Raw genomic sequence first — 14,675 nt, 5'->3', positions numbered from 1 at the left:
CACTTTGCTATATTCTGTAAGTCAATAATACTTTAATTAAAATATTTAAATAATAAAAAAGGTCTATGAATAAGTTTTATAGTATATTTTTTGTATTTTGTTTTCTACTTCCAACACATAGATATTTTCCACCTATTTTAGAGTACAAAACAAAAAAAATGGGAGAGAGGAGCAGGTCAGTCATCTAATCATCCATTCTTTTAACAAATATATACTAAACAACTCCTATAAGCCATATACGGTGCTAGGGGTTCTAGGAAAACGACGAGTAAAATCCACATGGTCCCCATTTGACTGAATCTCATTCTAGTTGGGGGGACATATGCTAAATAAATGATCACACAAAGACATCTGGTGCTATGAGATCCTTAGCAGGGGGATCTGATCTAGTTTTGAGGGGGTTTGTTGGAAGTAGAGGTTCAAAGCCAGATAAGGGGTCAATGTATGCTAAGATTTGAAGGATAAATAGTAGTTAACTGGGTATAGCAGAGAGGTATGTGCAAAGGTTCTGATATGGCACCCACAAGAAATTAACGCCAGAATGGCTGGAGTATAAAGAGTAAAAGGGAGATAGGAAAAAGATACAGCTAAAGATGTAAACAGAAGCCAGAACATGCAAGACTTTTTGTCTTATTAAGAAATTTGGTTTTATCCTAGGAGCAAAATAGGGAATTACATAAAATGAATTTCACTCAAGAAAGGGCTATTGCAGTACCTCTAAGAGAAATGGTGACAGCTTGGCTTAAAAAAAAGAAAGGAGACATGAACATAATCAAGATATTTTAGAGAGAAAATTTATAAGAGTTTGTGGTTATATTGAACGTGGAGAGTTAAAGGGGAGGAGGTGTGGAAGATTCCTAGGTTTCTGGTTTGTGCAGATGGAAGGATGGATATTCAGTTCACAGAGGCAAGGAATGCAGGAAGAGGTCAAAGATTTTTTGGTGTGCTGAAGAAAATGAGTTAGGTTTAAGATAGGCTGAGTTGGAGATTTAGCATTGTGCTGCAGTTAGATATTTCCATCAGGAGGTCAGAGAACAGGTTAGAGCTAGAAAAATAAATTTACAAATTATCGGCATATAAACAGTCACTGAACTGTGAATGTGAATAAGATAGCAGAGAGAGAAGGAGAGAACCAGAAAGGGGAGCACAGTACAGCGTAGTGGGTGAAAGGTCAGTTATGGGGCCTTAAAAGAATGGGAACATTTCCTGCTCTAGTTACAAAGAATAAAAATGTAAGGGAGACAAAAAAGCCAGATGCCTAGGAAGGAAATCAGTGTGGGATCACAGAAGTCAAGTGAAAATAATGTCTCAAGAGTTTGTGGATAACAAATATTTTGAGCTCCCATTAAGTGCAAGGCCTTGTGCGAAGCTTTACCACAACCATCTCTAAAGCTGAACTTTGATTCAGAATTTTTTCTTAGTCCAAACTGCACTCATTTATCTTTCCTATTCTCATTCACTTGAACACACAAAGTCACCAGTTTTAAAAGTTCTATGTTTTTAGGCTAAAAGAAAGTAAACTGCTCAGCTATAACAAATATTATTATTCTTCTCCCACATCTTTAGAAAACAGCCCCATTCTGCATGAAAATGTGTCTGTATTTGATTACTTAGATCAATTGTAAATATTGACAGCATTTTGGTAGCTCGTTCCTACACTTAGTTGTATCTAGATAACAAGTCAGAAATGCAACACAACTCAGTAATAATGATTGACTAAGGCTCCATGGTGCTTTCCTGGTGGCTCAGTGGTAAAGAACCTGCCTGCCAACATTGAACGAACACAGATGCTGGTTCAGTCCTGGGTTGGGACTATCCCCTGGAGAAGGAAATGGCAACCCACTCCAGTATTCTTCCCTGGGAAATCCCATGAACAGAGGAGCCTGATGGACTACAGTCCATGAGTTTGCAAGAGTGGGACAACGACTTAGGGAATAAAACACAAGGCTCCAGGAAGGCATAGATTCTTTTATTTGCCATGTCATTCTGTACAAAACTAGTGATTAAATATTTAATGTTGCTTAAGTATTCAAATCTTCAACAAGTAAATTTTAAATGGAGACCTTGGTAAACTGTTCACAAGATTACTATAAGGATCAAGTGAAATAAAATAAAATATGTAAAAGCACTTTTCTTTGGCACTTGACAATTGTAGGAATTTTTTTTTTTTTTTTTTGAGGCTCACACCATTAGTACTCTGCTGAACTAGGTGTTCAATAAGGCTTTATTCAACTGTATACACGTTAGAATATTTTTAAATGGAGAAAAAAACAAGATTATGCACCTTTTCTGGGTTAGTTTCTATATGTTAATTTAATCTTTCCTACAACCCCATGAAATATTATTAATTTCCATTTGCAGGTGAGGAAACTAACTTGCTTAAAGTCTCAGTTGGTAATTTCCCAAGATGTGATACAAACCCAAATTTGTATGACTCGAAAGCTCAAGTTTGATTTTTCATAAAAATACTGCATTTTTTTTCCCCTCTCTGATGGGGGAACCAACCCATACCCCCACCACCCACATCCCCCTGCCCCAGTAGAATCCTGAATTCCCAACGACTGGACCTCCAGGGAAATACAGCGCTAACAGTATTCTCAAGATCAAGTAACCCCACGTCGCAATGGAAAATAATAACATACTTCCAGGAAAATTTAGGATACCAGTTTGAAAGCCTGACTATCGAGCAAACTGCATTAAAGAAATCTTAAGAATGAGGATGAAAATAATAACTACCATACCAACCCAATGTTCCGAATAAGGTAATAATAAATAACAGAATGGCTACAGAGTGGACTTGTTTCTTAACTCCATTCTGCTAACAAAAATTCTAAACACAACCGATTCCACTGAAATTGACCAAACTACCTGAAGTGCTATCCCTGAATATGTTAACACCATCTCCTCTTCAGCCAGGACTCTGGTTACTTGATAAGCATAAGCCCGAATTCTCCCAGCGGACATTTATGTAATGCCCCCTGCATGTGCACATGTGGATCATACTAGAAGGTAAGCCATGTAGAGTGGCAAATAAACTGCATTTTGATTAGTCCTACCAGATTTTCCCTGCCCTACTAAATGGGGAACAAATACTTCTCGAATTTTTCCGCCACCGCCACTCCAAGAGCTACCTCACTATTTGAAGGTAGCTCTGTTAAGAAAAAAAGGTACTAGGTCTTAACTTTAGCTTGAAGAAAATTATGCTCTATGAGTCCGTCCCAGTCCTATTTTCCTCGCAGCATGGCTGTGAGCATTGGAAATGCGTAGGATTTGCTAAAGTGGTCAGCACATTTCCTTCTTAGATCTTCCGTACTTAAAGGGCTCTGATTCGTAACATTTAGGGAATTCCTTTAAGTTAGGAAGAAAAGTCAAGGCTAAGAATTTTTCCCTAAAAGTAAGGAATGAGTTACTCCCTTAAATAAATTATACTCTCCTAGGCAAGGGAAGCGGAGAAGACAATGGCATCCCACTCCAGTACTCTTGCCTGGAAAATCTCATGGACGGCGGAGCCTGGTGGGCTGCATGCAGTCCATGGGGTCGCTGAGAGTCGGACACGACTGAAGCGACTTAGCAGCAGCAGCAGGCAAGGGAAGACTCCCTAAGCCAACTTCCAAACCGCCTCTCAATTTCCTCAAACTTCTCTATTTCAGTAAGCGGTCCCTTCGAAACCCTGTACCCGAACAGGAGCTCTTGCGTAACCCGGCGCCTCCCTCTCGACGACCAGGGGAGCCCATGTCCAGCCCACTCGGGGGACAAAGACTCGCTTACTTTTGCAGTTAATTTCTGGGCAGGCTGTGAAGAACTAACGGTCTCAGAAACCACCACGCTCCAGACTTGACTCGCGGGAAGCCGTAGGTGGGCGCGGGGATCGCGCGGCGAGCGTGCCCCGCGGCTGTGGGGGGCTGGCCCACAATCCTTCGCGAGGGCGAGGCCGAGGGCGAGGGCGGGAAAGGTGAGGGGCCTAGCAACGGGGGACGGCCGCAAGAAAAGCCAAAACACTGGCACCCTGGCCTAGGGCTAATCTTTATTCGACTGTTCAGACTCCAAACCGGTAACACGCCAGTGTGTGTGTGTGTGTGTGTGTGTGTGTGTGTGTGTGTGTGTGTGTGTGTGTGTGTACACGCCAGTGTGTGTGTGTGTGTGTGTGTGTGTGTGTGTGTGTGTGTGAAATTCCCATTCGGAGAGATCATTCCTGCTAACAACGCTGAGGCCTCCACCCAGAGGGTCAGGGCAGAGGTGAAGAAATGTGGTAAGACCAACTGAGCCTGGGCTTTTTGCATCCTGCGGGCTCCATCCATCTTTTTTTTTTTTTTTTACTGTCAGGATATACGCTTGATGTGCAAACTTTAAATGAGAGTTGAAAGAATCACGGAAGAAGCGGGACAAGTGAGTCAAAATGTACCCGAGTTCCTCAGAGCCCCAGAGCCCGAGGCCGCGTGCAGCCAGGCCGCGGACACCTCCCCTTCCGTCTTCCGTCTGACGTCACAGGGCGCGGCCGACGCGGGTGTCCGGGCTCGGCGAGCTCTGGGAGCGCGCGAGTGCGCGCGGAGGTGGTTTGAAAAAATGCAGCGGGATTTAGTTAGTTTGCCGCTGTCCCCGGCCGTGCGAGTGAAGCTGGCGTCTGCAGGTTTCCAGACTGCTGAGGAACTCCTAGAGGTGAAACCCTCCGAGCTCAGCAAAGGTAACGACTCCTGACGACAAGCTGAGGCACGCTGGCCGCCGTCGGTGCCGCCTCCATCTCTGTTCGGTCTTCAGGCTTAAGCACTATCTCGGTCAGAGTCTTCTGCCGCCTCCCGCCGGGTTTACACCACGAAACAGCGCCTCGATTTCGCTTAAGAGTACTTTGAATGGTTAGAACTGTGGTCTTGGAAATATTCACCAGTTGCTTTGTCCACCAGTGCCTGCTGAAAGTTCCGAGGAATCTTTCATTTACCCATTTAAAAGAACCCATTTAACGTGGGTTATTATATCCAATATGTTTGGAAAGGAACTGATGGTAGGGGAAGCTAAGTAACTTTTGATTATGAGCGGGCTAGGAAGTTGTGCAGCCAGGATTGGAATTCAAACGGCTGTTTTCACTGTTCCAAAATCCAAGGGGCAGGGATTCAATTTAAGGAATGCACGATTCGTGGTAGGATGAGATAAATTAAGAGAAAGGGAGTAGAATCACCAGAACCTGGAGAAAGCAGTAGAAAAAAGACATCACTTTTCTTCATGTAATTCACTGAGGAAAAAACCCAAACCTCATAGTACGGAACCCTGTAGATTATAAATTGATGGGAACCACTGCCCCGTGGGGTAAACAGAAGCGAAACTGCTGTCCCTCTGCTCTCGCTGTGCACCTTACACTACGGTATGCGCAGAGCTGTTACTGAGATGGAACAGTCATTTACCCTTACCAATGGAAAATAAGGTTTCAACTCTCCACTCGAAAACAAATGTTATAGATCCAGTATTAATGTTTGTCTTAAATATTACACCGAAGACTGTATCCCTCAACCTTTGATGGGCTCATTTTCTCTCAACAGGTTGGTTTTTACCTGAGCAAATCTAAATGATAGTAATAGCTAACAATTACTGAGCATTTTGGATGGCTTCCGCAGTCTACCAAGGTTTTATGTGTACTTCATTCCCATTTTATAGAAGAAAAGTGTGAGGCATAAAAAAGTAACTTGCCTATGCATAGTGACTACATCATGATGCAGTCAGGATTGACAGACCTAAGAAATCCAGAGTGAAGGCTCTTAGATTATATAGAATGTTCACTTCTTTAGCACCATTATTGTCTTTTTTTTTTTTTTTTTCTTTTGGTCACAGGGCTTGTGGGATCTTAGTTTCCCCACCAGGGATTCAATCCCGCCCTTGGCAGTGAGAGCGCAGAGTCCTAACCGCTCCAGAATGGCCACCATTTTTGTCTTTTGTTGGCATCAGATTGATAGTTCATAGCCTTACCCAGTTAAGCACTGATACATCACACTCATAAGTGATACCATCCTCACAATTATTTCTTCTATAAGCAGCTTGTTTTGTACTTTGCATTTTCAGGCCGTGTTGTCAGGAATGAAGTTGTGTAGTTGAGGAAGCATAAGTGTTTGAACTATTTGTGCATCAGATAATTTTCCTTATTAAACAGTTTGCAGTGATCCATGAATTTTTCATGAAAAATTTTCACTGTGAATAATACACACACATGCACTTCTTAAATATGCATCTTGTTTTAGGCAAAAAGGCAATTTTCATTATTTCCTAAAAAATAATTTGTATACCTTATGAGAACAAGTTTATTTATTTTATTTTTTTTCAATGTACTTCCCACTTTTACTGGACAGAACAGATACATATTTTTAAAGTTGGCTTTACAATATATGGTTTTATCACTGGCTTACAACTAAACATATTGTGAACATTTTCTTTTACCACCACTGAAATAATTGCATAGTATAGAGAAATCATAATGTATTAAGCAACCTTTATATATTGGGGGAGTTTAGATAGTTTTTTTAAAGGAGACTATTCTTTGTACAAATCCTTCAGAAAACAGGTGCCCTTGTCTCGTACAGCTTTCTATAGATGATAGAAACTTGCCCTTCAACTTAGCCTTACCGGATCAACCAAGACATTCATTTTATTTTCTCAGATCTCTCCCATTTGCTCCCACTTTTCTACCTACTTACCCAGGATACACGCACACCTCCATTACTCTAGCACCCTGTCTCTCACCATGGATATCTGCCCCCTCCCTTCTCCTCTGCTCCCCTTACAGGTCCTTCTTTTCCAAGATACTATCTTAACTGATGTCAGTCAACTCCATTCAAAGCATTATGCTCAGTTCCACATTAAGAGTAACCTTTAATAATCTGAATATAGAATTCAACTGTTTAAAGGAAATTATTTATAAGCCCTTGGCAGTTACATGTATCAGAAACACAGGAATTGGGCACAAGATATGGCTTACTCTTTTTTTTTTTTTTTATTAGTTTTTTGGAGAGGGCAGGGCAGAGGAAAGTAATTGGTGCTTCAAGGAAATCTTTTTAGGGACTACAGGGAAATCTATTCACTATTTCAAGGCAACTAACAAATTATCATCTCTCAGTTGGGACATTAGAGAGACAGCCTTTACAGGTCATGAAATCTGCATGACAAATGTTGAAAACAAATGTGGGTTAATAATAACTTTGTATAGCAAGGCAGATGCCAGGTAGCATAAGAGCACACGCAGACAGTGTTAATTCTGGAGTCCTGGAAGCTATGAGGTGCTCATCCATCACATGGCCGTCACAACCAGGTAGGAATGACTGAGGAAAGCAGCGAAGCTGGCCATGCCAGCATTTACACATGGAACACTTCCTGGGCAGCCAGGTGTCATGGGGCACAGGCCCACAGTTCTCTTTGCATGAGTCATGCTCACAGTTGCGTCCATAGAAAGAGGGAGGGCAGGCACAAAAGGACCCCAGCATGCAGGTTCCCCCATTCAGACAGCAGGTTCTGTTCAGCTTCTTACTCTTTTGGATTCCCATGGATGCTACAAACTGGGAAGGCTGGTCACTAATTGCAGGCTCCTCTTGGGACCGAAGGCCAGCTCTCCCTGTGACGGACGGGCAAGTTCAAGGTCTCCCAATCCATCGACTAATCCCAGTTCAAGTGCTCTGGAAAAGGCCATGATCAAAATCACACTGTAAGAGAAGCGCTCCATCTTCCTCTGGTCTGTGGCCCCTTCAGGGAGATTCGCCTTCTTTAGTCGCAAGCCCCGGGGTTTGAGAACAAGTTTATTATGGCTTCATAAGACCCAAAGAAATAGCAGAAGACCAAAGAGATAGTAAAAGGACCAAAACGGAAAAAAAGGACATTTTTATTTCTACCTTTGAGATACTCTTGTAGGTACTCAGAAATGCTTTAGGGGTTTAGGTTTCTGAATTCTGTTTCTGAGGTAATAGATAAATCTTTTAAGTATGCAAAGACTAAGAAAACAAAGATAAATGCCTTTATTAACTTGAAAAATTAAATAGTTAATCGAAGGTTAAATTTTTATGTTTCTCTACTCTTGGCATCACTCTTGTTATTTAAAAAGTAAAATTAATAAAGACAATGGTGTATCAGACTTTTAAATCTCTAAAAGCAAGTGTTTTTGTTTCTGTTTCTTTCAGAAGTTGGAATATCTAAAGAGGAAGCCTTAGAAACTCTGCAAATTATAAGAAGAGAATGTCTTACAAATAAAACAAGTTATTCTGTTACAGCTGAGTCAGGCAGGAAGTGTACAGCCCTGGAACTTCTTGAACAGGAGCATACCCAGAACTTCATAATTACCTTCTGTTCAGCACTGGATAATATTCTTGGGGGTGGAATACCCTTAACCAAAACAACAGAAATTTGTGGTGCACCAGGTGTTGGAAAAACACAACTATGGTAAAATGTTCTCCCCTTAAGGGTGGGCTTACTAACATTTTATGAAAGTAGCAGAGTATTGTGTGGCGGGTATACAGTTAGGAGACCAGAAAAGGTGTGTATGTGCTCATTTTTTTTTTTTTATGGATAAGTTCTGTTTTAAAAAGATTATTTTATTTTTGGCCATGCTGAATCCTCACTTCTGCTCGGACTTTTCTTTAGTTGTGGCAAGCAGGGACTCCTGTCTAGTGGCAGTGTGTGGGCTTCTCATCGCAGTGGCTTCTCTTATTGAGGAACACAGGTTCTGGGTGTGTGGGCTTCAGTAGTTGTGGCTCAAGAGCTCAGTAGTTGTGCTTCCCGGGCTGTAGAGCACAGACTCAATAGTGTGGTGCATGGGCTTAGGTGCTCAGCGGCACGTGGGATCTTCCCCGACCAGGAATCGAACCTGCGTCTCCTGCATTGGCAGCCGGATTCTTTATCACTGAGCCACCAGGGAAGCCCAGCATATATGTGCTCTTAATTTTGTGCATGTGTGCATCAAACAAACCAGTATGTGCCTTACTTCACCCCATCTTGATAAATTGATACAACTGTTTTGATACTAAAAAGGGTTTCTTTTGCAACAGTATAGTGTGGTCAGTGGGGTAAACAGGCAGTCTTCTACTTTATTACAGAATTAACTCCTGAGAATATATTTGAAAGCCAAATGTTTGAAAGTAGACTTCTTATAATGAGAAAAAGGTCTATACCCAGAAATCTAAAAAAACCACTAAAGAATCCTTAATTGTGGTTTTATAGGTACACCCTCCCCCTAATCCATGCATCAACTGATTGACATATGTTTGGAACTATGGAGAGTCAACCATCTCTGTTGCCTTGCAGAATATATTTATGCCTATAAAATATTTACTGGTGTCTAAAGGTTAGTGATCTGGAGTTTGAACAGCACTGCTTTGATGATTATGATAATGATTTGGTCATCTCAGTTCTTCTCTTGACAGTATGCAGCTGGCAATAGATGTGCAGATACCAGAATGTTTTGGAGGAGTGGAAGGTGAAGCAGTTTTTATTGATACAGAGGGGAGTTTTATGGTTGATAGAGTGGTAGACCTTGCTACTGCCTGCATTCAGCACCTGCAGCTTATAGCAGGAACACATATGGAAGAAGGTAAGTTAGCCAAGTGCTCTTTTTTCAGTATAATGAAAGTAATTTGCATTTGTATCCATCTCAAGCCTTAATAGGGCTTCCCTTGTGGCTCAGCTGGTAAAGAATCCACCTGCAATGCGGGAGACCTAGGTTGGGAAGATCCCCTGGAGAAGGAAAAGGCTACCCATTCCAGTATTCTGGCCTGGAGAATTCCATGGACTGTATAGTCCGTGGGTTTGCAAAGAATCTGACACGATTGAGCGACTTCACTTTCACTTTCACTTTAGAACATGAAGCTTAATAACTTGACTATGTACTAGTATTAAACTCATACTTCTCTTACAAATTGAAAATGCTGCACCTGGGGGTCGCCTCCTCTTCATCTTATATGGCCCTCACTTTTTACTGCAGGAGCTCTGGGAGAAAACCTCTGTGTATGTCAGCGTATGACTTCAAATCATCATGCTCTGGCCTGCCAGGTGTAAGCTAGTGTTGGACACCTTAATATAAGTAAAGGTTGTCTCAGTGTATTCAGTGTATGTTGACTTTTGTACTGGTTTTTCCGAAAACCAAGGGTGACCTTGAAAAATCATGTCTGGAAGTGTTTGGAACATTAAGCCAATTGACCTTATATGGCTTTGTGTAGTAGGTAATTGACTTTCAGCTGTATTAATTGTACTGTTAAAGTGTTGGGAAGATTTTTTGTCCTTATTATGTGGAAATATAGTGTTTTGCTTAAAGATTTTTTTTTAAGTTTTTTTAAAGGTAATTTGTATTCGAGTTCTTGTCCTTTAGTTCAGTTCAGTTGCTCAGTCGTGTCCGACTCTTTGCGACCCCATGGACTCCAGCACATCATGCTTCCCTGTCCATCGCCACCTCTCGGAGCTTGCTCAAACTCATGTGCAAGGAGTCAGTGATGCCATCCAACCATCTCATCCTCTGTCGTCCCCTTCTCCTGCTCTCAATCTTTCCCAGCATCAGGGTCTTTTCCAGTGAGTCAGTTCTTCGTATCAAGCGGCCAAAGTATTGGAGTTTCAGCTTCACCATCAGTCCTTCCAATGAATATTCAGGACTGATTTCCTTTAGGATTGACTGGTTTCATCTCCTTGCAGTCCAAGGAATTACTCGTAAAATTACCTGGTTTCTGGTTTGACTGTTTTCTTTTGGTTTATTGTATTTTATTTTTTGGATGTGTGGTCCTTATTATTTTTTCTAGAAATGTTAAAAAACATAATGTTTTTCATAAAATGTTTGTATTCCCTTTAAGTGACTATAATCAGCTAGAAATTTTATTTTCATTGGAGTACTAGGTGTCCTTGTTAACCAGTGATCAATATGTCTACTGAAAGTCCGTCAAGCTGTCCATGCCACAGGTGTAGTTTGTAACAGTGTCTTAGGATCTTATTGTAAATACTGTGGATGTAGCACTGGAATATAGTTCTTAATGACTGGTATGTGATTACGTTTTTAACTTTTTGGTTAAAAATTAATTTCTTAAATATGTATTTGTAATAGGCAGTGTTCTCTGAAATTTAGTTTATTGCTTTTTATTTCAGTGTTAAAACTTAAGTACATTTTAAAATGCAATGATTTTTAGCTAGTTTCTCTCTGAAATGTGTACAGAACCAATCTGGTTATTTTTAAAAATCCAATCTAAGGGAATTTTATTTTATATCATTGTTTCCACATAAATATAAAATTATGCTATGGCTTTTAAGGGAAAAATATGCTTCTTTTGAACATTTTTCCTTTTAACTCTTAATTTGGAGTCTTATAAAAAAACAAGAAAGAAATTCCATTATGATACTTCTATTCAATGGAAGGCAGTAACAAATACGAAAACATAGATGTTAAAATTCTAGTCTTTATATGTACAAACAATTTCTGGATAGCATAATATGTAAGGAAACAGTGGAAAAGGTGAAAATAAGAGGTCAGGAGTTTTGAAATGATAGTTTGTGAAATGACAGGTAAAACTAATTATTTTAAAATTGTTTTGTTACTTATTTCAGAGCACCCAAAGGCTTTGCAGGATTTCACTCTTGAAAATATTCTTTCCCATATTTATTATTTTCGTTGTCGTGACTACACAGAACTACTGGCACAAGTTTATCTGCTTTCAGACTTCCTTTCAGAACACTCAAAGGTATGGCTCCATCTTCATCAGGCTGTTTTTTATCCCTAATTTGTTGATTACTTTTATCATGAGAGGTGTTAGAGTTTATCAAATGCTTTTTCTGAGTCAATTGAGACTATCATGTGGGTTTTTTTCCCCCCCATCGCTCTGTCAATCTGGCATGTTTCATTGATTGATTTTCATATTAAACTACCTTTGTACTCCTAAGGATAAATCTTGCTTGATCATGGTATATAATCTTTTCAGTATACTAAAGGACTGAGTTTGCTAGTATTGAGAATTTTGTGTCTGTCACCGATCTCTGGTTTTCTTTGCTGGGGATGTCTTTTTGTGGTTTTGGTATAAGGGTAATACTGGATTCATAAAATGAGTTAGAAAGTTTCCTTCTCTACTTTTCAGAGTAGTTTGAAAAGGATTGGTATAAATTCTTTAAACATTTTATAGAATTCACTGATGAAGTTATCTGTTCCTACTCTTTTCTTTATTGAAAGGCTTTTGATTACTGTTTCAGTCTCTTTTGGGCTACTCAGGTGACTCAGATGGTAAAGAATCTGCCTGCAATGGAGAAGACCCAGGTTTGATCCTTGGGTTGGGAAGATCCCCCGGAGAAGGGAATTCCTGGAGAATTCCATGGACAGAGGAGCCTGGTGGGCTAGACTCCATAGGGTTGTAAAGAGTTGGACACCACTGAGCGACTGTCACTTTCCATTCTCTTTACTTATTGTAAATCTATTCAAATTTTCTGTTTCTTTAGCAGGTTTTAGTAGTTTGTTTCTTTCAGTGAATTTGTCCATTTCATCTAGGTTATCTGATTTTTTGGCATACAGTTGTTCACTGTATTCTCTTTGTTATTTTTATAAGGTTGGTAGTAATGTCCCTGTTTTCATTCCTGATTGGAGTGGTTTGCATCTTTTCTGTTTTTCTTAGTCGTTTTAGTTAAAGGCTTGTCAATTTTGTTGATCTTTTCAAAGAATCAACTTTTGATTTCAGTGATTTTTTCCAACTGTTTCTCTTTTGTCTGTTTTGATTATTTCCACTTTAATGTGTATTACTTTCTTCTACTTTCTTTGGGGTTAGTTTGCTGTTTTTTTTCTAGTTCTTTAGAGTACAAGTTTAGGATATTGGTTTAGGATGGAGATTTACATTCACATCAACAATGTAGGAGGATTCTTTTTTCTCTACATCTTCCCCAACATTTATTTTTCCTAGACTTGGATAATGACCATTCTGACCAGTGTGAGCTGATTACCTCATTGAAGCTTTGATATACATTTCTCTAGTAATTGGCATATTTTCATGTGCTTTTTGGCTATCTTTATGTCCTCTTTGGATAAATTTCTACTTATATCTTCTGCCCATTTTTTGATTGATTTGTTTTTTTTGATATTGAGCTGCATGAGCTGTTAGTATATTTTGAAGATAAATATATTTTGGTCACATCGTTTGCAAATATTTCCTCCCATTCTGTGGGTTGTCTTTTCATTTTGTTTATGGTTTCTTTTGCTATGCAAAAACTTCTAAGTTTAATTAGGTCCCATTTGTTTATTTTTATTTTCATTGCTCTAAGAGGTATAATGATCCAAAAAGACAATACTGTGATTTATGGCAAAGAGTGTTCTGCCTGTACTTTCCTCTGAGGGTTTTATAGCATCTGGTCTTACATTTAGATCTTTAATCCATTTGGAGTTTATCTTTGTGTGTGATGTTAGAGAATGTTCTAATTTCATTCTTTTACATGTGGCTGTCCAACTTTCCCCAGCACCACTTATTGACGAGACTGTCTTTTCTTCATTGAATACTCTTGCCTCCTCTATGGTAGATTAATTGGTCATAGGTGCATGGGTTTATTTCTGAGCTTTCTGTCCTGTTCCATTGATCTATAAATCTGTCTTTGTGTTAGCACCACACGTTTTTGATTACTGTACCATTATAGTAGAGTCAGAAGTTATGGAGCCTGATTCCTCCAGCTCTGTTTTCCTTAAGATTGCTATGGTTATTTGAGGCCTTTTTGTATTTCCTTACAAAAAAAATTTTCCCTTCTAGATCTGTGAAAAATGCCCTTAGTAATTTGATAGGAATTGCATTGAATCTGTAGATTACCTTGGATAGTATAGTCATTTTGACAATACTGATTCTTCCAGTCTAAGAAAATGATATATCTTTCCATCTGTGACATCTTCAGTTTCTTTCATTAGCATTTTATAGTTTTTAGAATACACATCTTTTTCCTCCTTAGGTAGGTTTATTATTATATATTTTATTCGATGAGACAGCAAATGGGATTATTTCCTTAGTTTCTCTTTCTGATCTTTTGTTGTTCAGTTCAGTTCAGTCGCTCAGTCGTATCTGACTCTTTGCGACCCCATGAATTGCAGCACGCCAGGCCTCCCTGTCCATCACCAACTCTTGGAGTTCACTCAAACTCACGTCCATCGAGTCGGTGATGCCATCCAGCCATCTCATCCTCTGTCGTTCCCTTTTCCTCCTGCCCCCAACCCCTCCCAGCATCAGTGTCTTTTCCAATGAGTTAACTCTGCATCAGGTGGCCAAAGTATCAGGTGCTATCTAGGTTGGTCATAACATTCCTTCTAAGGGGTAAGCGTCTTTTAATTTCATGGCTGCAGTCACCATCTGCAATGATTTTGGAGCCCAGAAAAATAAAGTCTGACACTGTTCCCACTCTTTCCCCATCTATTTCCCATGAAGTGATGGGACCAGATGCCATGATCTTAGTTTTCTGAATATTGAGCTTTAAGCCAGCTTTTTCACTCGCCTCTTTCACTTTCATCAAGAGGCTTTTTTAGTTCCTCTTCACTTTCTGCCATAAGGGTGGTGTCATCTGCATATCTGAGGTTATTGATATTTCTCCCGGCAATCTTGATACCAGCTTGTGCTTCTTCCGGCTTTTGTTGTTAGTGTATGGAAATGCAGCACATTTCTGTGTATTAATCTCTTATCTTGCAGCTTAACCACATTCATTGATAAGCTCTAGTTACCATTTATTTCTGG

The 14,675-nt window shown here is 39.8% G+C and overlaps 1 protein-coding gene, 1 long non-coding RNA gene and 1 pseudogene across 7 annotated transcripts in view; 1 reads left to right on the top strand and 2 right to left on the bottom strand.

Annotated features, from left to right (window-relative positions):
- LOC129649733 (uncharacterized) overlaps positions 1 to 4,030 on the bottom strand; it is a 72,337-nt gene extending 68,307 nt beyond the window's left edge. The window contains exon 1 of one of the 2 annotated variants that reach the window (XR_008713230.1): positions 3,769 to 4,030. This is a non-coding gene — a long non-coding RNA (uncharacterized LOC129649733). The remainder of the gene's footprint in view (positions 1 to 3,768) is intronic. The other variant, XR_008713229.1, reaches the window with a different exon arrangement.
- Positions 4,031 to 4,298: 268 nt separating this feature from the next.
- The window catches only part of RAD51C (RAD51 paralog C), a 31,268-nt gene continuing 20,891 nt past the window's right edge, over positions 4,299 to 14,675 (top strand). Inside the window, exons 1-4 of one of the 5 annotated variants that reach the window (XM_055577497.1) lie at positions 4,299 to 4,681; positions 8,145 to 8,403; positions 9,369 to 9,550; positions 11,542 to 11,675. In XM_055577497.1, coding sequence (XP_055433472.1) covers positions 4,351 to 4,681; positions 8,145 to 8,403; positions 9,369 to 9,550; positions 11,542 to 11,675 — 906 coding nt within the window. In that variant the 5' untranslated portion in view covers positions 4,299 to 4,350. The remainder of the gene's footprint in view (positions 4,682 to 8,144; positions 8,404 to 9,368; positions 9,551 to 11,541; positions 11,676 to 14,675) is intronic. The other 4 variants (XM_055577493.1, XM_055577494.1, XM_055577495.1 and 1 more) reach the window with 4 other exon arrangements.
- LOC129649730 (putative teratocarcinoma-derived growth factor 3) lies at positions 7,164 to 7,935 on the bottom strand (annotated as a pseudogene).

This window comes from Bubalus kerabau, chromosome 4, assembly GCF_029407905.1.
Source record: "Bubalus kerabau isolate K-KA32 ecotype Philippines breed swamp buffalo chromosome 4, PCC_UOA_SB_1v2, whole genome shotgun sequence".
In the NCBI taxonomy this organism is placed as follows: Eukaryota; Metazoa; Chordata; class Mammalia; order Artiodactyla; family Bovidae; genus Bubalus; species Bubalus kerabau.
The sequence above is the reverse complement of the archived record's forward strand: the minus strand, read 5'-3'. Positions and strand labels throughout refer to the sequence as shown.